The following is a 23453-nucleotide window of genomic DNA, read 5'->3' as shown; positions in this document are numbered from 1 at the left end:
GGAGATTATGGTTGGCAAATGTTCAGATTTTATGTGTGACATTTATATGGTTTCAATATGCGCACAAGTGACATTCTGCTGCCCAAAATGTGACACTTTTAATGACACTTGGTTACAATTAAATCAAAGCCATGTCCAGTATTTGAGTGCTTTCTCTGTGAGATTTCTGTTACTGCATTCAGACATATAAAATAACAATGAATGCACACTTAAAAGAAGCCAGACCTATTGACATTGCCAATGCTTGTTAGCAATAGCAGGTAAATGAACAATAACAAGGATTTTGCTGTGAATAATTAGAATTCTGCAAATGTTAGACCGCAAATGAAACATTACTAAGGTCTGTGGAGTATTGGCATTTAGAATTCTTCAAACATTCCTGTTAAGACCCCTTCGCGCCACTTTCCTCTGAAGTGTCTAACTGTTAGCCACTTTTTCTCCTCACAGCTTACTGAAATCTTGCATTTACATATTTTACATGTCACATCCTTCCTTTGCATCTCAGTTTTACACTGTGTACTTCTGCATGGATTTTCTTGTGCTTCCCCCCACTTTACTACCAAGCTATACACTCCCTCACTCTCCACACCTGTAAACATACTGTTGAGTCTCCCCAGCCTGGGAGCATGCAGAAGAACACACCAGACACAGAGCTTGTAGTTAATATCTTTATTCATCATAGTACAACAGTCAACCTGCTTTTCAATAACTGACCACATCATGGCACTTCCCAGATTGATTGCGTAATTCCTTCATTGAGTCCACCCTGAGCCATGGGGTCCTAATGCTAAGACGATACACATACCACTTTTATTTCCTTTGGTACTGTCAAGATACCCATGTACCCTATTCACAAAATTACATATATGTTAATTACAATTGGGATGTATGTGATCATCTCTCTGTGCTCTCAGCAGCGACATCAATGACTGAATGCACATGTTGTCTGAACAACTTTATAACCCGACAGGCACTCTCACTGGCTTGAGCCTGAACACCAGAGCTCTCATGTGTCTCATCTTACAAACCCCCCCAAAATTTCAACTTTCTCAGACATCTAAAGATGGCTCAATTCACAGTATCCACTATATTATACTATACAAGACTCATATGTTGCATAAAAGAAAACTAAGGAAACATAGCATTTGGAAGAAGCATACATTCTCAGGGAATGCAAGATGAAGTATAATGTGAAATGTTAAGAGGGACTGCATCACTGAAATGGATTGCCTGGAGACTGCTGCCGTATTTTAAATCTGCAGTCAGGCTTGGCTGTCGGGACCCAGATACAAACATGTGACAGACACAGAGTTCCTGTCCTCTGATCCAGAATCCAGTTGAGTGAAGTGATCAGGTTATATCCAACTGTACTGTCTGTCCTCCAGGAACAGTTGAAGAAAATAATTGCATCACATCCTGCACACTGTGCCAATTGCCTCGGTGCACTCTGCAGCAGTGAGAGACCAGTGAGTGCTGCAATTATCGAGGGTCAGGGCTTTATAGTGCTATCTTGTTTGGGTGACAGTAGAAAGGGACTTGCTCAAGTTCTCCTTAATGTCACTAGGATGCCCAAGCATAGCACACTGGGTCTGATTATCAGGATACCATACCACATGATGAGGCGGAGGCCAGTGGCAGCATCTTTGTGTTACTGTATAACTAACTCTGCGCATAGTAGCACCAAGCACAGCAAACAGCATTCTAAGGCCTTGAAGCAATTAATGAAATAGCCACTTTTTGTTTTCATTCTCAGTACCTGTGTTTATTTATTTGGTAGAATTTAAAATCCTTAAGTGATCATTCTAGTAATACAAACCCTTCTGTAAAGAAGTTTTTCTCTCAAAGGCACCGAGATAGCCTAATATTGGAGGTCTTCTGCCTCCCACCATGCACCCATCAGAGGTCTTCCTTCACCATGACCTAAGAATGCAAGATTGCCTACACCCCTTCTGTAGTGTCTTGTGTGTTAATAATAACGGGACCCTTTCAGTTCCTGATGGACTCTGCAGAACTGTGACATAAGTGTTTGGGTATGGTGAACAAATTATATGTTAGAATGTTCGAAGTAACACACAGAGCAATAAAGATGTGTAAGACAAACCTCTGTGTGTGGCGTTGTCATTTATGAGTACCAAGGCTGGGAGAATGCTACAACTGATGAAGAGATAGGGAATACATAACCTGAAGATTAACAGTGCTCTCCCAGAGAGTTTGCCGTGGTCCACCAACGTGCTTGTGCATGGCACACGTGCCTCAGACGAAGCGAAAATCAACATTTTGCATATGTGAAGTCAAAGCGCCACTCTAGTCAGTGTGAAGCTGTTGAAAATAATGAAAGCATCATTGAAAAGTTTACGCAGGGTTGGCTAGAAACCTGCTAGTAAGGCCGTGAAAGAAGTTCTGCATCACTACGCCACACTGAACTACAAAATCATAGAGTACGACAATGCCGAAGGCAGTGACAACCAGGTACAGAGAAATGCTAAAGGCAGTGTCAACCAGTTACAGAGAAATGCTAAAGGCAGCAACAATCAAGTACTTGAATACAATGAACAGCGAAATCCTGATGCAAGAGAATGCTGAGTGGAGAAGCAGATGAATGCAGAGAAACATTAGAGGAAGTGATCAGGTATAAAAGGAGTAACCTCAAGCTTACCAATAAGACCTGAAAAAGGCGAGCTATGCGACCTCAGCACCAGGTGTTGCAGCCAAGATCACACACGGAGGTTGTGTTTACAAAGCTGGTGATTAACTTCGGACTGAATAAAAGGCCATGGCTGGCAGTCAGAACAGCAAACTTTCTCAACCGCTACTGGAAAATCTATAAATTATGGTGCCTCCACCTTCTTGGAACCGCCTTCTCCTTTGATACTACCAAAAATTGATGACCGAAGGGCTGTCTGGATAGAAATTTTTGCTGATTTCATTGATGCACTGGAAGAAACAGACAATAGAAAGATTGTTAGTGAAGGAGTAAAAGTGGTAATAAAGAAACTGCAGTACACTGAAGAAATTACATAACATCAAATCAAAGAAGCATTACATCTCAAGTTCAATCCAATGCTGAATGTTGATTACGAAATATATATTTTCAGTCAGGAATGACAGAAAGTTGGTGAAACAATCAAAAAATTTGTGGAGAGACTTGATATGCTTGTCACACTGTAACTTCAATTAATTAAATGACAAAGAAGTCATATGTCTTTGAATTATTGATTAATGTCTGTCAGATTTATCCAGATGGCGAATGCTGAGACAAACCCTTAGTCTAGAGCAGGTTCTCATGGCTGTCAGAGCTGAGGAATGTGATGATTGAAAAGCTGCTGACATGGAGGCTGGAGGTGCCCAGCGTGAGTCAGTCAGGAACAGGAAAAGTAAGCAGAAACACAAAGATGAAGGACAGAAAGTGATGTCTCCAAAGAAAAAGAAACTATGCTGAAGTCATGGATTTTTATTTCCACACAAAGGTAAATGTCCTGCCATTGGACAAGTATGCAACAGCTGTGGAAGGAGAACCATTTTGTAATGGTTTGCAGGGTAAAGGAAAAGCTAAGTGCTTCATGCGAGAAAACAAAATGGGTGCTAAAACTTTCCAGAAGTGAAGTTCTATGCATGCTCACAATGCCAAGTGGCAACAACAGTTGAGACAAACTGACACCAAATAAAGTCGATTGTCATCAAATTCTTCATCCAAGAGTTCTTTGTCTTGATTGGCAATTGACAGAGAGGAAGACGGATATACCATGTCGATATTTACCTCAGAAAAATGTGCGCATGTCGGACTGGCCACATGCAGAGAAGAATTAGAGTCAAAGAAAAATCGAAGAGTAAAATTACAAAAGTCAGTCAAACATTATCCAAAGATTACACTAAAAGTAAAAGGTTGCTTAATGTTTATCGATGCAATGGTGCATTGATAAGCATTATGCCTGAGAAGAAATATAGGGCCAGATGTAGCAAAGGGTTTTACCCATTCTGTGTTTATGGGAAAATTCATTGGTACATATGGCCCATAGTGAATTAACCTCAATTGCCCCGCCTTACACCGTTGAAAACTAAAGTGTATTCATTTGTTGCATTGACGCCATTAAAAACTCAAGGTTCATTTGTAGCAACTATGAGGTCCAAAAAGACAAAAATACAAGCACCCATTCACGTAATTCGAGGTAGCGCGTCAAGTGCCAGTTTACACTGTTTCAATACTGATGCTGATATTGGACTTTTATCTGTGAACTACAACATGAATCCTCATCACAAAACAGTAAGCCAGTTCCCGCCTTTGTTTCATGGATTGGGAAAACGTAAGACCATGAAAGTAAAACTACATGTCAATTGTGACGTTTGTCTTATTCAAAGACATAAATTAATTGCATTTCATCTGCAAGAAACTGAGAAAGAGCTTGAGACCTTGTGAAAGCATGATATCATTGAACAATCTAGTGATCCACCTCCATGGGTTTCACCCATAATGGTAGTACCCAGAAAGGACAGTGGAGGAGCTGTGCACATCTGTGTTGATATGTGTCAAGCCAACAAGGCAATTGAAAGAGAATGGCATCCCAGTCCGTACATTGCTGACATGATCACGCAGCTAAATGGTGCCAAAGTATTCTCTTGCCTTGATCTGAACAAAGAATATCGTCAGTTGGAGCTCAAAGGAAATTGCAGGTACATTACTACCTTTTCTACACACAGTGGTTTGTTCAGATATAAACGCTTAAGTTTGGTGTGCCATCAGCTGCAGAACTTTTTCAAGATTTTATTTGGTGTATCATTCAAACTGTCATCAATGCTTTAAATTACAGTTATAACATATTGTTTTTTTCGAAGCTACTCCAAAGGCAAATGATAACACTCTTACACAAGTGTGTCACTTACTTACTGATGCAGGTTTAACTCTGAATGCTGAGAAATGTGAATTTGTCAAAACAAAACTAAAATTCTTTGGTCATACCTTTTCTGATGGAGGTATGATGCCAGATGCAGCTAAAGTACAAGCGTTGCCAGCCACCATTCCCCCAAAAGATGTTAGCACCTTACATTCATTCCTTGGCATGGTCATTTACTGTTCCAGATACATACATGACTTTGCCACAGTCAGTGCTCCCTTAAGAGAATTAGCAAAAAGAAAAGTTTTGTTCTAGTGGTCACACGAGTGTGAACAAAGTTTTATGAGAATCAACCACGTAATTGTGAATTCCAATGAAATGGCCTATTTAGATCCAAAGCTTCATACAGAGGTTGTATTTGATGAAAGCCCAGTCGAGCTGGGCACAATCCTTGCCCAACACAGTGGGCACCGAAATGCTTGAATGCACATTTTGGCATATACAAGCAGAAGTTTGACCCAACTTGAGCATGCCTATTCACAACTTGAGAAGGAACATTTAGCATTGGTGTGGGCTTGTGAACATTTCCACATGTTCTTATATGGAAAACCTTTGAGTCTTGTAACTGATCATTAAGCATTGCTTACCATATTTGGCAATCCAAAAGCCAAGATGCCTCCTAAAATTGAACATTGCGGTATGCGACTACAGCAAAATGATTACACTATTGTGCACTGACCGGGGAAAGATCAAAGCCCTGCTGACTACTTTTCATGAGTGTCAGTACAGTGCCATGGTGCCCCTTCCAAAGCAGCTGAGGCCTGCATTAACTTTATTGTACAATCCAGCAGCCCTGTTGCTATTTCTTTGGAACAAATTATTACTGCAACAAATAAGCACAGGGACATGTTGATACTGAAAGACATTATTGCACATTAATCCTAGTAACAGCACGTGACCTCTCACATGTGACAGTGAATATTCAAATTTCAAAAATGTGAAAGACGAACTGTCATTTACTCAAGAAGATGTTGTTTTATATGGTTCAAGAATTGGCATACCAGAGAGTATGCAACAACAAGTAATTGAAGTGGCCCATGAAGGACATCATGGAATTGTCACCACTAAATTAGCACTACGAGACCGAGTTTGGTTTCCTCATCTTGATGAGAGAGTTGAAGGAGAGCTGAAGACCTGTCTTTGAGCACTTATTTAGCTCTCAGGATCCCTCACCATGCCTTGAACATGTCAGATTTACCAAAACATGTGTGGGAGAGAATTGCTGTAAGTTTTTTTGGTCCTCTTGACAATGGACATCACCTGATGCTGATTATCAATGAATACTCCCCTTTTCCACTAGTAGAAAAACTCTCATCCATTACTCAAGAAAGAGTCATTGAGAAGTTAGATGGCATTTTTGTGATATGGGGTGTTCCTTCAATTCTGAAGTCTGACAATGGCCCCTATTTCAATAGTTGAGAATTCAGAGACTTTCTTAATCATCTCAAGGTGAAACATCAGAAAAGTACACCTCTTTGGCCACAAGAAAATTGTGTTATTAAACGCTTTATGAGCACCCTTAAAAAGCATACTAAACTGGACAAGCTTAATCTGAAGTCAGCTCTCCATACTACTCTTCCAGCGTACAAGTCAACTCCTCATTCGATGACAGGTGAAATTCCTGCCACCTTGAAGTTCGAGAGGGCCATGACGACCAAGTTACCCCAATGGACCAACCAAAGATCTACAACAGATGATGAACTTTATTAAACAGACGTGTCATAAAAAAAAGATGAAAGTATATGTTGACAAGCGTTGATGTGCCAAAGACATTGTTTTCATTAAAGGAGATCAAGTATTGGTGAGACATCAAAGAAAACCCAAATCCGATGCTCCCTTTGATACTGAACCTTTCAAAGTTGGAACTAGCAAAGGACACCTGGTGACTGCTCATTGCCCTGGAAAGTATATTACGCAAGATACTTCACACTTCAGGCATCTGCCTCCTCATTCACCAGTTCCAGTCATGGATGTTTCTTCTCTTTCTTCACAGTCTCAGAGGACATGATTTGGGTGTTTAGTCAGAGTTCTGCAACAACTTATAGAGGAGTTGTTTTATATATATATATATATATATATATATATAAATATATATATATATATATATATGTATATATCAATATATATGTAAAAATGTTTATCTTTATTTAACAAGTGGGTGGGTGAAATGTCTTGTGTGTTAACTCTGACGGGTCCCTTTTGGTTCCTGATGGACTCCGTAGAACTGTCACACAAGTATTTGGGTGTAGTGAATAGATTTCATGTCAGAATGCTGAGTTCGCTATAATACAGAAAACAATAAAGATGTATAAGTCCAAGCTCTGTGTGTGGTGTTGTTATTTACGAATACTTAGGCTGGGGAGGACACTATAGCTTCTCTATAATATTATGAGAATTCTCTGAGAGTTTCTTATAGTTCATGGAAGATCAGTCTAGTGAGCTCTATATTTATCTTTAAGCCACTATTGCTGCAGTCATTTCTACATTTAATGTGGCAATCTCCTGGAGATTACCCTGACCTAGGTTCTTATACTACTACACATGTGTTAATATATGCAAAACAAAGTGCTGTCCCTAGCCCATTAGACTTGTCTCTATGGATCTTAACTTGGAGACAATGCTATCCTCTTGGGTGTAATTTGAGAAGAACATTGCTGTGGAGCTGGATTAATAGGAATAGTGCCTATAGATAGAAAGTGCAGAAAAATGATTTTTTAAATTACTTTTAATGTCATAATTCCACTCCAATAAAAATTGCTCAAACTGCATCAAGGGTATTTATTGACAACTAAATTATCATGGCACAAAAATATCTTTGTCAAATGGTCGACATAAAAAAATATCCAATTTATATGCTTATAATATAATGTATAAACTATTGACAACAAAAATAGGCTAACAAGTATTGGAACTCTAATATTTAAAGCAATAAACAATAGTAGATAATAGGATCCACATTTAGAAATAAATGTCTCATTATTTTGAAAGAATATGTTATAACTTTTTCTATTGAACCAAAAAATACTTATATGTGTATTAAAAAATATATTGTAAATGTCAAAAGACTAACATGTGGAATAGGACCATCTGCTGAGCCGACCTCCAGTGAAGTAAAGAACAACAAAATATATATTTAGTTTAAACCCACAAGGATAATTCAGTAAAGAGAGTGTAATGATAGAGAAAACAGACTCTCATTAGAGCCTCAACTAGTAGAGTCGATTAACATTATTTTGAAACCAATAAAATCAGACAATAGACCAAATTCACTAAAACCAAAATGGGTGGGCAGTTTGGTAGGAGGAAGGGTGATGGAAAAAGTACCTCCCCATAATATGGATGGCTTGTACGCTGTTTATTAACTACTAGTGTTTAGAGGATACCTTGAAGGTTTCACTGCATTGATAACAGCATATCTATTAGGAGACGATTTTATGGGGGAGGAGGAGGAGGGCCTATGTTTCTACCCCCTGTGGTAGTCTCAGTCAATCAAGGTGATTGTAAATGAATTCACCTTCACAGTGTATTCTGTGACTGTCACCCTGAATCATTTTATCAGTAATGATATCACTTATATTTACTTCAGATATGTGCAGGGAAGAGAAGGAAATATTTATAGAGGATGACAAGTCATGGATGAGAGATCTCCTTTGTGATTCATATCCTTACCCCCATTCTATTGCTACGCTATCAATTTTTGTAACATTAATTCAGGGTTAATCCCAATAAATCCCCCATTTTTACTTCTCCCTAATGGAAACTTCCTTGCTGTATAGTATTTCCTCACAGATTACTTTATATGTCGTAGTTCAGAGATATTAATTAGAGTGTTGGAGTCTTCCATGTCAGAGGATCCCTCTCTTTCCATCCCTCCCTCTTCCACCAAGCATTTCTCTTTAGCTGTTTACCACAAGAGGAGACGCTGTTTATAATTTTATTATTGATCCACTTCCCGAGTCCTGATCCATTCCCAAAGCTATTACCCTGTAGTGTCATGATGGACACGTCACATGGCAGCCCCTACCTTGGGCTGTACATACACCCACCATAAACCCATCCATCACAGGCATCACCAGTCAGGTGACCCTGTTAATAAAAAGACCGAAGTGCATGAGCCTAGGTCCAGTTAGATACACATATCTCTGTTGACTGTGTCATTATTTAATTAGCATGTAAGCCTAGGGCCCAGTACACAACAATGGTGATGAGGTGAATGATTCCCTCCTGTTGTCCCGGGCGGGACCAGCTCGGACTCTGGCTGTTGCTGTTTGCATATCAGGGTAGTCAACATACTGCTTAGGAGGGAGAGAAGTGGCACCATCGATGAGAAGCACGGACCTTGATAGTGGTAAACATTTTACAGCCCTGCTGGAGAGGAGGTGCTATGTGCAGAACCCATCATGACAGCAGAGGAACCCGTCCAGCAGGAGCAGGCAGAGCTGCCCGCGTTTTATATTTCCCAAGAGGAACATTTTGGGAGTCTGTGAGGCGGTACGGACAGAGCGGTTCAGAGCGGTTCTTCCACAAGGCAGGCGGTGCCTTGGCATGGTCAGCCCACAGCAGGAACAGGAGGACAGCATGGACATCCCCGAACTGATCGAACTCTTATTAAAGGATAGTGAGAAAGACAGTGTGGGACTCACGTCTGTCTGTGAGCTTTCGTGTGTGTGTCATTTTAAAAAAAGAAGAAAAATACAAGAAAGAGCTAACTAGAGTCCTTGCTTGGCCATCTCTGCTGTTCCTTGATGTTCCGCAATGTGGAAACAAATGCCTCACACTGATATTTTGTAGACTGGGCTGTCAGTGGTGAGCCTTAGCACCAGGCCCCTGAATATTGTCAGCCCTTTTGGAGAGAGTGGGCCTTTTTTTTGCCTGCCAGGCACACCTCTAGGGATATCTGTGAGTATGCTGAACCAGAAGTGAACAAACCCCCTCATGTCACAGTCCACTTTAAAGGCTTAAAAACACATCGGGGAGGGGTGCCACCAGAAGACAAAAAAATTAAGGTTGGGCATCTGCGCCACTCCGGTGAAGAGGAGCATTTCTGTTCTCTGCCCAGCAACCCAGAATCCAACCAATCTCAGTACTCGCTAGAGGCCAAGCACAGACAAGTGTTGCACTGCCCTTAATGCAGCCTTGTAACAGAAATCACAACTGGTTCTGTTGCTACCCACCCTGATGAACAGTCATACTGCACCAGTGTATTGCCTGCCCTTGGTAGAAATAAAAGGAGAGGAGTGATGGGGACCAGGATTAGGTCAGCCGAAAGGCACTATTCTGCAGTCAGAAGGCCGAAAATGATGCATTGGGAAGAGAGGCTCTGCCAGAGCACTGCCAGGGAGTGCACAAACACTGTTTGTCTGCACTATCTGGATGTCATGCCACTGAGGCACTCCAACACTGGAGAGCTCCTGTCATGAAACTGCCCAAAATTGTTCCCCCAGGAGGTGAAGAGAGAGCTGAGTAGGTGGCCCCGGTGAACAAGGGAGAAGAACACTTCGACTCTGCTGCTGCCTCGAGAAAGGAGGGGTGGCATTAATGAAGCCACAGAGGTCATTAAGTGCAACTAACCGACTACTACCCAACCAATAGACAGAGTCTCCCACCTTCCCAGGGATGGGAAAACATAAAGACTTCACATGGATCATCCAAGTATGTAAGAAGGCATGACCCCAGGCAGAATAAGGCCAAGAGAAAGCGAGGCTAATCTAAAAGGAGGGCAAAAGCACACTGCACCCAAGCCCCTGGTCTAGATTCCCTGGCCCTATTGACCCACACCCTCAAGGCACACTCTGCAACACCCACACTAACCAAGCCTGATGAAAGCAAAGCTTAAAGGCGCAAGCACTACACTGTCAACAGCTCCCTACTGCCCACAGAGTGCGAGCCTAAGATGGTCCCTGAGGAGGGAACATGTGAGGCTTGGCCATATGCCACACTCACTCGAAGAAGAAGAGAGCCCGACTGCACATTTCTACTCACAGGAGCAGAGCTCAAAGAAGGTCCCTGATGAAGTAGCACACAACAAGTGACCAGACACCACACAGCACTAGAAAGAAGAGGAGTAGTGGATCAGAAACTGCCCTGATTACCACCAAGCCGGACCTCAGTACCTGAGACCAATGGTCGGATTTCAGAAACAATAGACTACTCAGAAGCCCTATTGGCCAGTCCTGAAGACAGTGCACACTGAGCATCCACAAGAGAAAGGAGAAAGTCTAGCAAAGAGAAGTCTAGCTGGCATATTTGAAAAGAATGTGCCTGTTGATGCACCAAACAGAAAGAAGAGATGGGAGTGTGACCAGCCGTTTCACACTGGGAGACCTGATGACCAACCAAGCCTAGAAGGAGAGACGACCAGGTAGCACCAGGCCTTGAAGTTAGTCCATAACCAACTCATACCAATGACTGTGAGTGCATCTACATACACAAGTGAGCCTCTGATGTGGACCAATAACGACCCTGTGAAGGCTCCGTGGGAGAACCAAAAGCAGCTGCATGCATGCACGAACCGAGTCTCTGCCCCAAGCTACTCAGTGCAAATGTCAGAAACAGTCACTGGCTACACAGCAACCCATGCTTACATGCCAAGAGATGCAGTTGCTTTTCACACACATAAGACATAGAGCACAGCAACTCAAAGAGACACAAGGTTATGAACGCCATCTGGTCACTAAATCTCCAGCCACTGATGAACCAAGATAGAAGCCCTGCAAACATGAAGGCAAACCCTTGACACCTATTGTACAGGTTCACCCTACTGGCAAGACCAACCTACCAGTTCTTCTAATATGCTACTACCTGTGGAGCTTCTTACAACTGGAGTGGAGTCCAACAACGCTGAAACACCAAGAAGCGCATTTAACATTTTGAAGCACTAACAAACCGGCGACTATCTGCTCACATTGCCTACATCCTGATCTTGTTGTCTGTAGCATGCCTTGACCATGACCCATCTACAGTACCGTTGCACAAATGACTAGGAATGACTCCTAGGTGGTATTGCAGTAGCCCAGATCTGGCACATATGTAGTCCCAGCTCACACCACATGCAGTTCGCTTGGTGATAACATTCAAAGTGGCTTCCTCAAGCAAGAGATAACTTGACACTGGTCCACCAAGGGATACCATAGGTAGAGAGACCTCAGATGAAGACAGCTGAAAATTGGCGATGTATTCACAGTCCCTACAAGACAAACTTCAGAGGTTCCAACAATGCCACCAAAGCAAGATTTGCAACAGACTCCCAGCATTACTCCTGGTGAACCCACATTGAACATTTGACACTAACCACAAACTATCCTGAGCATTATCAACATGCAGACTCTATACCCTATGCTCTATGGACATGATTTCAGTGGGCATGCTGTCAGAAGACCTTGAAATTCTGTGCACCAGTGTTTTTGTCCTGTCTCACACCAGGTTCAATTATGAAGGGGAGGGCAGATGTCCTTTTGCAGTCAGCTTCTTTTGTCCATTTGTCTACTGTTGTCCTGCTGATTGATTCTAGAGAGTGCTATCCACTTCATTTTCTTTGGTTTCCAGTTTGGACTTTAATTTGGGTTTTTGGAGGAATGTAGAGTCCTGATGGAAATGTCACATGGCGGCCCCTCCCTGGGGGCTGTACAAAGACCCACACCCATTTATCACAGTCATCACTGGTAAGGTGGTCCTGTTAATAAGAAAGCCTAGGTGCATGAGCCTGGGGCCAGTTATGCACACATACCACAAATGTCTGAGTCATTACTTAAGTAGCATGGGGGCCTAGGGCCCACATCACAACATATCCTTACCACAGTTTTTCTCATTATCACGTATTACACCCGTCAGTGTTCTGGACCCTGTCATGCAGGCTGCCGACCGGTCAGTGACTCGCTTATGCATCGTTGATGCTCTACGTCAGCCCATCAGACATATGAACGATGAAATGGTGGCACGTGGTGTGTCTCATGGCTGGGGATCAATAGTAGAGCTCAAGGCCTCAGAAGGTATTCATCCAGCTCCAAGTTACCTGCGCTCTGTTCCTCTTCCTCACTAATCCCAAGTGGTTGTGGAAGCATTTTGAGAAGACACTCCTTCATAACATCCAGCAACGCAGTGTAATGACCTTGAAAGATGTAATTACACTGGTCCTCTGCATGAATGGAAAGGGGGGTGGATGCTCAGAGCATGCAGCATATTGTCAGTAGTCTAGATAGATCTCTGGTCACATTTGCAGTCTTGCTATAGAAGTTCTGTGAGGTGTTTGGAATGATGGCATTGGTGTGTGTGGGTTTGTGTGAGCACTGAGGATATAGTTTGTTTGAGGAAAGTTATTTAGAGCTACTTTGTAGTAAGCAAAGATATTAACTTTGCGCCCAGCATAGCATTGTGTTTAACTCTGGCGTGTATTATTTAATTGACCGTTTTGTTTCTATGTATTTGTTATCTTTTTCAGCTTCTTGATCCGAAGGTTGCGAGTGGGAGAGTTCTTGGCTACAGAGCATTTTATAAAGAGCAAGGAGAACAGAGGATCATTAAGACATGCAAAATATCGGAGTTAAAATGCAAGACTCTTGTACCACTTTCTGTTCACACCATTTACGTCACTGCATATAATTCGAAAGGGCATTCCAAGCCAGCTCCTGTCATTCTGAAAGAGGAACAGAGCGACTCCGCGGGTGAGCAACTCATCCCTCATCATTGCAATCAGCCATTTTGTAAGATGTCTGAATATAATCGATAAAAGTTCTAAATAATCAAAATCCATTTTTACAACGTTTTATTTATGGGCTAAATACTGCTATTATAGATGATCTAACTTATTCAAACGTCCTGCTTGAAGGCGGCGAACAATTTTTATACAAATGCATATATTTATAAATCTCTCATTTAACTGCCAGTCATAGGTGGTAGGCACTGCTTAGTTTCTGAGTGGAAACCACTGACAGCATTTGATATTATCCTACACTTTTTAGGTCAAGCGCGCAAGCGCTCTGGCCTGTTGTAATCTATCTGGTGGTTTTTAACCACGCCCATCAATCACTATCACTCATCACTCATTCGTGGGCTTGCTTTTCAAAAATCCTTTGTTATCATTGGTAAATGTTTTACCTTTGTCCCTCCTTGGGCGGTTTTGTTACGCCTTGGCCATCGACCTTGTTACACAGATAATTGCACTTTTGCCAATACGTTTGACTGAGAGCAAACTTCTTTTTCCTTTTGTGTCTCTCCGTGCTCATGCTTATGACAGCGGTGGCGCTTTCAATCGGCTTGCTTATGTCAACTGTTTTACTGTTTATTTTCAATTTATGTGGCAAGAAAAGTCCAGTTTGGTATTTACAACGCTAATAGCTCTACCTCGAGCAAACGCAAGACCCATTGCATTGCTTGTTGTTGTGCCAGGTGAAAACGTTCGCAATGCAGGATGTCATCCAACTAGAAGTTTCTCGAAGTCAAGTACGATTAACGGTGCGTTTGGGTTTTTTGAAAAACTTGCATGTAATCAGTGGAGCGTGTTATGCTGTTTTTCTTGTACACACTGTAATGTTTTACATCCTCTTTCAGTGAATAAAGGTATGAAGAGAGTTCATATACTTACAAAATGTTTGACTTCTGACCGTTCATATCAGTGGAGCTTCAAAGCTTAAAGGAGACATGTACCAGCCAGGCTCTGCTCTTACCTTGCCAACTGTTGACACCCCCAAACAATTCACCAAAGGGCAATATGAGGCCATACAAATAGCAAATATCTGCTTTAGTGCTGGTGTTTCCAGGATTCACAACATGCCTAAAACATTTAAAATGCATAATGCCTTATAGTCACTGTCCCACAGCAGGACACCGAGCCATAGTGAAGCAGCTGGTGTCCAGGTTGTGGCTCGCAGGTGTGAAAAAAGAGTGGCTAGGCCAATGACAGGAGAGCAAAAGACACAAAGCCGGCCAATTTCACTCACTCTCTGGGGCGCACAGAATTAGAGCGGAAAAGACGGCTAGCCCCAAGCAGTAGCAGGAGACAGGAAGCCCTTCATGTTAAAGAATTAACCCCTCATCGCATGGGGTCAATTCACAAAATGCTAGGGATAGCAGAAGTGGCATCACATGCCCTTTGACCCTAATGGCATCACAAGAAGTGACATAATATGATCCATGATCCTGATTTTTTTCAAGGAACTGGTCAAATGACCTTAGCCATGATGACATGAAAAACATCTATTTTAGATACCACCTATGCTGATTTGAGCTTTGACATTTCTGGGAAGTAAATTTTACCCTGTATTGTAGTGAGCAATCAAAACCAAAAATCCAGGTCTCTACCAACGGGTTCTCTCCTTCCCATTAAACAAATGTGGTAATATAATGTATTTTAAAGTGCAATTTCAAATGCATTTGCTAAAACGTCATAGGCTCTGAAATGGCACTTATTACATTTTCAAATCCCTTCATGGTGTACCAAGCAAATGAAGCTCGTTGCTGCCTAGGAATAGGTCCCATTCTTTTCCAAACTGTGCGATGGATACCACCTTATGTCCAAGATTAGCGTCGTTTTACCAGGGACAGCATTTTGTCATGGATTCATCATATGCCATGAGTGCTCCCAATACTTCAGTGCCAGAATGTTTCCATTTATGCAATCAATATATATATATATATATATATAGCATATATTCTCAAAAATGACCTTAGTATGTCACGGTCAGCATTTGGCACGATTGCCCTCATCCCATATGTCAGGCTGCCCTCATTTGTGCCAAGAAATACCTCCAATGTACTAGTAACATCATTACCTCTAGTATGCCACTAACAGTAATTTATCATGGGTGCTCATTATTCCAAGAATTACCACCAATGTGCCACCCGTATTTTGTCACAGGTGTCTGTCAAGCTACAAATTGCCTCAAGTATTCCAGCAGCATAGTTTTACCATAGGCTGAGTCTATAAGACAAGAATTACTTTTACTATTTCAGGGCCTAAGTCAGATTTGCAAGCATAACACCACGCTCTCACACTCAATTAAATTCACTCACTCACATTGTCACTTACATAAATAAACCCTCACCCACAAGCACACACAAAACAAACATTTAAATGCATTTTTATTCACCTTAGCTTCCCTCAAAGGTTCATTCTAGGTAATTGTGCTTCATTTTTTATTACTCTAATAGGGAATAATGGAATATTATTTACTGGTATAGCGAAAAAATGCTCAGAAAATAAGGAAATAAGGGGTGTAAAGTCACTCTTATTATTATTTAGTGTGATTTGTGAAGCGCCTGGCTACCTACAAAAGGTTTCCCAGCGCTATGCTCATCTATGGAAAGATTACAAATCTGCTAGTCATCAGGGGGAACCATATTTAAAAACGTTCTGAACACTGAAACAGCCATGTTTTTAACAATTTATTAAATGCAGAGAGTGATTGACGCACCCTCAGTCTGGGAGGAAGCCCATTCCAGAGTTTCAGGCCAAGAAAGAAAAAGGCACGGCTTCTTGGTGAGATTTCCTACTTCCAGGAATTACAGCCAACTTGGAGTTACTTGATCGAAATGAGTGAGCAGGGGTGTACTGGAAACCAATGCTCTAAGATAGGAGTGTCCTGCGTTTGCCAGGCATTTGTGCATGTCACATAAAGCACTGATGCACCCAGCGCTTTACGGGTAACCAATGAAGCATCCAAAGCATAGTGGCTTTAGAGGTCACTTTCGGAAGGCAAAAAAAAAACTGTGCACCAGAATTTTGAACAATCTAGAGGCCTTTTTGAGAGAGTTTTTCCAACCCCTAGATATAATACATTACTGTAGTCCACTCTGGAAATCACGAAGGCCTGGACTAACGTTCTCTGAGCGGCAATGGGGAGACACTATAAAATCCTTCTTAGCCATTTCAAAATGCTAAAATAGGTGGCGGCGACCAGATTAATTTAGTGACTCATAGTGATTTTGTTGTTGAGCCACATTCCTAAATAGTTTACCACCGGCACTGGACTAGGAGGACTGCCCATAGTTGAAGGCCACAGTTAGGGAGTCCCAAGGAATAGAAGGGTTTCCCACCAACAAGACCTCAGATTTGTCCCCATTTAGTTTTAGGGAGTTGGTACACATCCATGCTGACACTTGATTAAGGCAAGAATTAGGAGTTTGCACATTGGGATTGTCCTTGGCAATGGACTCAGAGTTGACCCCTGAGGCACACCTGAGGCCAGCGGGAAAGATTTAGATCTGTGCTGATTGGTATGTACCTGAAAGGTGCGATCATGCAAAAAAGATCTTAAATAGGCAATGGCTGTATCCTGTATTGCCATGCTTTCTATTCTTTGCAAGAGCGTATTATGAGCGTATTATGATTCACTGCATCAAATGCTGCACTGAGATCTAAGAGAATTAGTACAGCAACTCCCCCGTTGTCAAATTGGTGTCTCAAAAAGTCTGTGACACAGAGAAGGGCCGATTTAGTGCTGTGACCTGCCCGGAACCCATCTTGTGAGAGAGCGAGAAGACTATTACGTTCTGTGAATTCAGTAAGCTGTTGATTCACATGTTTCCCTAACACCTTAGAGAAGGTAGTTAGCGAAGAAATAGGCCTATAGTTGGACCAAACGAGACAGTCCAAATTGTTTTTTTTCAATAAAGGAGTGACTGGAGCCGTCTTCCAAGTTTTAGGGACAATGCCTTCCAGCAGGGATAAAGTCAATAAATGGGTGCTATTCTCCCAGACAAGGTCCGAAAGTAAAGTTTGTTCAGAACTGATCTGATAGAGGAAAGAATAGACTTGAAAGAAGGCAAATCTAGATGATGACACTTCTCCAGGCCAATAGTTGTTGTAATCAATGATGGAGGACAACTTGCTTCCTTTACCTTCGGGAAGGCCGCCTGGATAGCTTCCAATTTATTTTAGGAAGAAACCCACTAAATCCTCACATTAAGACTGAGAAAGAGGAGTAACCGGTACAATACCGGTAGTTTTCAATAGGGTTTTCACTACCTGAAAAAGAGTTTTAGGACAGTTTTGTGTTGTAGCGATTCTGCTAGTGTACATCAAAGATTTGGCTTCACGACACATTCTTTGATAAGATTTCAGAGCAGATTTGTGTGTTTCCTCATTTTCCTTATTATAAGTTTTACGTCACTCCCTCGCAAGGTGTTTACAGGATTTTTTCTTTTTATACAAGGAGTCATTTTACCATGTGGCCGGAGAAGGACTCTGCGATGCTCCCCTGTGTTCCTGGTACCAATTTTGCCACCTGTGAGGCCAGGCCAGGCGTCGCAGGGATAGTAGATCGCAATCTAGGGGTTGCAGCTGCGATGTCTGGCGATGCCTAAATGATGTCCATGACTGATCAGTGCAGACTTTAATTTATAATGCTACATAGCATGGATGGCTGTCAGCAAAGCGCTTCTCTCTAAAAGCTGGTCTCATGGGGGACATAATCAAAGCTATGCTTATGCTTTATGTTGAGTGAATTTGAAAGCTGCTCCACGTTGCACTGCCCACACATATGATGCTGCGTGGAAGGCCGGCCTGTGATGTATACCATATACCTGGAAATATGGACTACTTCATATCTGCATTATCAGATCTGGGTGTGGACGCATATGGTAAATGGATAAAATGCTGTCATTCAGTAAACAGAGCTAGTGGCTGAAATAGGCTGACCCGTCGACTCATGCTGAAGCTAGGGTGGAAGGACAAGCACTGAGCATGCCTTAGGTTAACTGCGTTTCAGCCAGCTCACTCCTCTCCAACAATGGTTTAAACAGATCCAATGTTGGAAATGACTATGTTTTCATTGGTATTCCCTAAGGTGTTTGTTTTGTTCAACTGAGCCCTATTTTGTTGGCCATAATACTCTGCACACTTTACGCCGGCTAACCAGTAGTAAAGTATTTGTGTTCTCCCTTTCAAACATGGTAAATTTAGCATGCACTTAATTGATACATATAATTTACTTATAGGTCCCTAATATTTGGTTCTACGTGTATTTAGGGCACTGGCCTATCAAATGCAACAAGTGGGCTGCAGCTTACATTGTGCCACCCACTTAAACAGCAAAATAAAATATGCTTCCAGAGCTGCCCTCGAAGCTTCTGGGTTCTGGTTCAAAGGGCCAAATCGACATGTCAAAATAAGCCTTTTGCGATGCCTAAATATTCCTTTTTAGAACTTATAAGTAACCCCTATGGTAGTCCATTCATGCGCATGGCAGGGTGCATGGTTGTTAAGAAGTTGGACGTTCATTTCAAATTTTATATGTTCTTGAAGTGAAAACTCTAAAAATGTGTTTTTCACTGTGGCCAACATATAGAAAAAGAGCGGGTCACACTATAACAAGATAGAGAGCTGAATTTCATATGGAGAGGCGATAGAAAGATGACTCAAGGTCTCACTTTAGTGGTAATTTGAGTTCCAACTAAATGGTAAATTTTGATTTTATGTTAGTAGTTTGAAAATGACACTTTTAGAAAGTTGTAGTTTTCCTGCCTAAGCTAAATGTACCTTTCGGCCAGTGCCACCTGATAGTTGAATGGCTCCCCTGTGGTGAGATGTAGATTGTGCCTAGACAGTGGACAAAAGACTTTGGTGTGAAATGATATTTTTGCCTTATGAACAGAATGACCTAGGAGGCTGTGCCCAGCCCCTTCCTGAGCTTCAAAAGATGCCTAACCAGTCACTACCAGATTTAACCCACACCTGATCTGCTTTCCTTTGTCTTGCTAGTCAGCTTGGCTTCAAACCCAGTGGGAGGTGGGAGATGCCCGAGAACTGGATCTGAGTTAACACAAGGGAGGGTTTGCCCACTACACTAGTCACAACTCTGGGTGAGCACAAGGTGCTCTGACCAGGGAAAGAAGGGTTCTACCATGTTTGATTTAGGCAGAGAGGGCTACTCTGGGATATCCTACAGTGAAACACACAGGAAGTGCTGCAAAATTAGGTAGGGTCACCCCCTGAAAACATTTACTCTATTGTTTAGGAAGTGGCAAGAGTTTTGTCTACCTACACTGGCATAAATGTGGCATCCCCAGTACCCTCCTCACATTGCTTCTGGAGCTGTGGACTGGGCCTGCTATCTGTGACCTGAGGAAAAACTTGAAAAATAGACCTGCTCTCCCTCTATTACCCAGGACAAAGAAGCAGACTCCAAGAGTCATAAGGCTGTCCTTCTCGGCAACAGGGACCCAGTAAGCTTTAAGAAGCCTTTGTCCTGCATTCCCATCTGATCATTTCCAGCTAGACCTGCCCTGGCCCCAGCTTCTCACCTCTGCTGGAGTGAGTCTTGGTCCCAAAGTGCTGTTTCCAAGGTCCTGAACACTTGGCTGATGTCTGGGACTTCGAAACATTTTGCCAACTTTTTGCTCTGCTAAATAACAGAGGACTGGGATTAAGATGCCAAGTTGATCTGTATAAGGTGTATGGCCTCTGAGCCAAAGATTCAGGTTGCTCCTGTTATTCCACAGTAGCAAATTGGAAATAGCAGGGCTTTGCGGAGAAAGTGTCTGGCCGAGTGGAGCCTTCTTTGCCTACACCCTGCAGCTTCGCCCCACTGGAAGAATCTGAACTTCAAAAAAGAGACTAAGCCTACATCGTCACTGTACAAAGGTGTTATAATTATCCAACCAGCAAAGGATCTTCTCTAGGCACGGAATTCAAATTTCTTTCCCTCTGAGTATTTGCACCAAAATTCAACAGCTTCGCCGACACCTCATCCAGTGGCTGTCCAACACCATGGAGCCTTCTGCCTTGCCCCACTGAGGACTTTTGACTTCCATTCCAGAGACCCAGAGACAGTCCAAAGGTGTAATGTTTTACCAGCACAAACCTGGTACCTGTGTCTGACCCACACTCCACCATGGTCAGCCATAAACTTTACCCCTGTCCTGGTGAAGAGCAATCAGAATACCTCAGTTGGTGGCTATTGCTTTTTGCCACTATTTTAAACCTTAAACTTTAAAAATTCATAACTTCATTTGTACTTATTGTATGTTTGTAATTATACAATCATTTTATTAATTACAATTTACCCCACTTTGCTAAATTGGTTTGAGATTTTTCTTGTGTTGTATTTTCCCTTTATTACTGTTTGAATACTGTGTAAATACTCTACCGATTGCCTCTAAGTTAAGCCTGGCTGGTTTTCTGCAATGTTAAGCACAAGTTTATTTAGTGACTTTTGTGACATATCCTGACAAGGATTATACCTATTAAAATAAGAATAAAACTCTAAGAATGGTCCACTTAAAAATGTTTTATTTTAAAGTGTTCACTATAAAAATAAGGCACTGCTTGATAAGCGTGAAGGGGACATAGAGGTCCCTCGTGGTATGTCTGAATAAGCCTGTGAAATAGTTGGTAACTGCATTGATAGGTGGAAAAAGTGTTGTAGAGACTTATCAGGAGAAATTAAAGATAAATAATCGCCATTATAGAAAACGATCACAGGTAGTAAGTGTACCCCCCATCGCAGAAAATGGTGATCAAGTGCATTGTCAGGATAAAATCTTGCCTAATGGCCAAGTGAAATAAGGCATGCTCAGCGGGTACATTCGAAATGTTCTACACTACCTGAAGGACACGCATAGTTTGTCAGTCAAGAAATGAAAAAAATAATAACAGTAAAACATAGGGTGCTTATGAAACAAGAACTGAAGCAAACTACTTTCAAGGCAGGTTGGACAAATTCTGATTGCTGGAATGTGTTGAAAATATGTATGCAAACAAAAAGTTTGGGGCAAGAATCGCAAAATGAAGATCTGAAGTGAGGCTGTGTGAGCAGCAACAGTGGGGCGCCATCTGGCATGAAACTAAAGACATCCACAGTGTTTGCACTGGTAGCTATCTATTGTGCAGCCCACAACAGAATATGTGTCACAATGGAGCTTCCAATAATATAGCGGATCTCATCAAAATATGCCAATAAACACATGATAAGTTGAGTCGAAGGAGCGGGAGACACATAGTACAAGTCAATTATGGGTGTCCTCTAGGGAGCAATATGATTGTTGAAAATTAAATTGGGATAAACATTATACCAGAGAAACAGAAAACCGACTGTCAGGAAAAAAAGACCACCATGTCACAGTTAGGCATGTCCAGTGTCAAGAATGCACTGCTGAAAGTGGTATAGGGAATGATGCCTACAGTGCAGACTTTATCATTGACAACCAGTTGGTTATGTAATTGTAGGAGGCTGGCCTGGCTTATAGTGGGTACCTTGTTGTACTTACACCCTGTGCCAGGTCCAGTTATCCCTTATTAGTAGAATAGAGGTGTTTCTAGCAGCTTAGGCTGATATAAGGTAGCTATGCAAAGCAGCTTAGGCTGAACTAGGAGACATGCAAAGCTCCTACTATACCACTTATATCATATGCACAATATCATAAGAAAACACAATACTCAGAGTTACTAAAAATAAAGGTACTTTATTTTTATGACAATATGCCACAAGTATCTCAGTGAGTACCCTCAGTTAGAAGGTAAGTAATATACACAAGTTATATGTACACAAACTCAAAACAGGTAATAGTAAGAAAAGTAATGCAAACAGTGTACAATTACAATAGGATGCAATAGGTGAACATAGGTCTAGGGGCAACAAAAACCATATACTCCAAAAGTGGAATGCGAATCATGAATGGACCCCAGACCTATAGGAGCTTGTAGAGGGTTGCTGGGACTGTAAGAAAACAGTCAGGGTGTCCAAGATACCACACCCCAAGACCCTGAAAAGTAGGAGTAAAGTTCCCCTACTACCCCAAAAGGACACAATAGTCGTGATAGGGGGATTCTGCTAGAACCACAAACACCAGCAAAGCACTGAAGACGGATTCCTGGACCCGAGGACCTGCAAGGCAAGGGGACCAAGTCCAAGAGTCGCGATAGTGTCCACAGGGGGTCAGGAGCCCAGAAAACCCCGGATGAAGGTGCAAAGGAGCTGCCTCCAGGTGGAAGAAGCCGAGGATTCTGCAACAACGAAAAGGGCTAGGAACTTCTCCTTTGGATGGAAGATGTCCCACGGCGTGCTGGATGTTGCTGAAGTGTTTCCACGCATAAATACCACAAACAAGCCTTGCTAGCTGCAAGGGTCGCAATTGAGGTTTTTGGGTGCTGCTGGGGACCAGGAAGGACCAGGATGTCGCCCTTTGGAGGAGGAGACAGAGGGGGCACTCAGCAACTGAGAGAGCCCCCACAGAAGCAGGCAGCACCCGCAGAAGCACCAGAGCAGGCACTTGGAAGACCTGAGGACAGCTGTCAACTCAGAGTCACAAAGGAGCGTCCCACGGCGTCGGAGTCCAACTCAGAGGGTTGAGCACTGCAGGATGGAGTGCTGGGGACCCAGGCTAGGCAGGATAGGCTGTGCACAAAGGAATCCTTGGAGAAGTGCACAGAAGCTGGAGCAGCTGCAAATCACGCAGTACACAGGTTTGCAGTCTAGCGTGGGGAGGCAAGACTTACCTCCACCAAACTTGGACTGAAGGATCACTGGACTGTGAGGGTTACTTGAATCTAGCTCCTGTGTTCCAGGGACCACGCTCGTAGAGGTGAGAGGGGACCCAGAGAACTGGCGATGTAGAAGTTTGGTGCCTGCG

General features: G+C 42.4%; 1 protein-coding gene across 1 annotated transcript in view; it reads left to right on the top strand.

Moving 5' to 3' along the window:
• Nucleotides 1–23453, top strand: part of IL23R (interleukin 23 receptor) — a 469105-nt gene that overhangs the window by 202171 nt on the left and 243481 nt on the right. Inside the window, exon 10 of the mRNA XM_069232471.1 lies at nt 13327–13549. Within this exon, the coding sequence (XP_069088572.1) occupies nt 13327–13549 (223 nt within the window). The remainder of the gene's footprint in view (nt 1–13326; nt 13550–23453) is intronic.

The sequence above is a fragment of the Pleurodeles waltl genome, chromosome 4_2 (assembly GCF_031143425.1).
Source record: "Pleurodeles waltl isolate 20211129_DDA chromosome 4_2, aPleWal1.hap1.20221129, whole genome shotgun sequence".
Lineage (NCBI taxonomy): Eukaryota > Metazoa > Chordata > Amphibia > Caudata > Salamandridae > Pleurodeles > Pleurodeles waltl.
The sequence above is the reverse complement of the archived record's forward strand: the minus strand, read 5'-3'. Positions and strand labels throughout refer to the sequence as shown.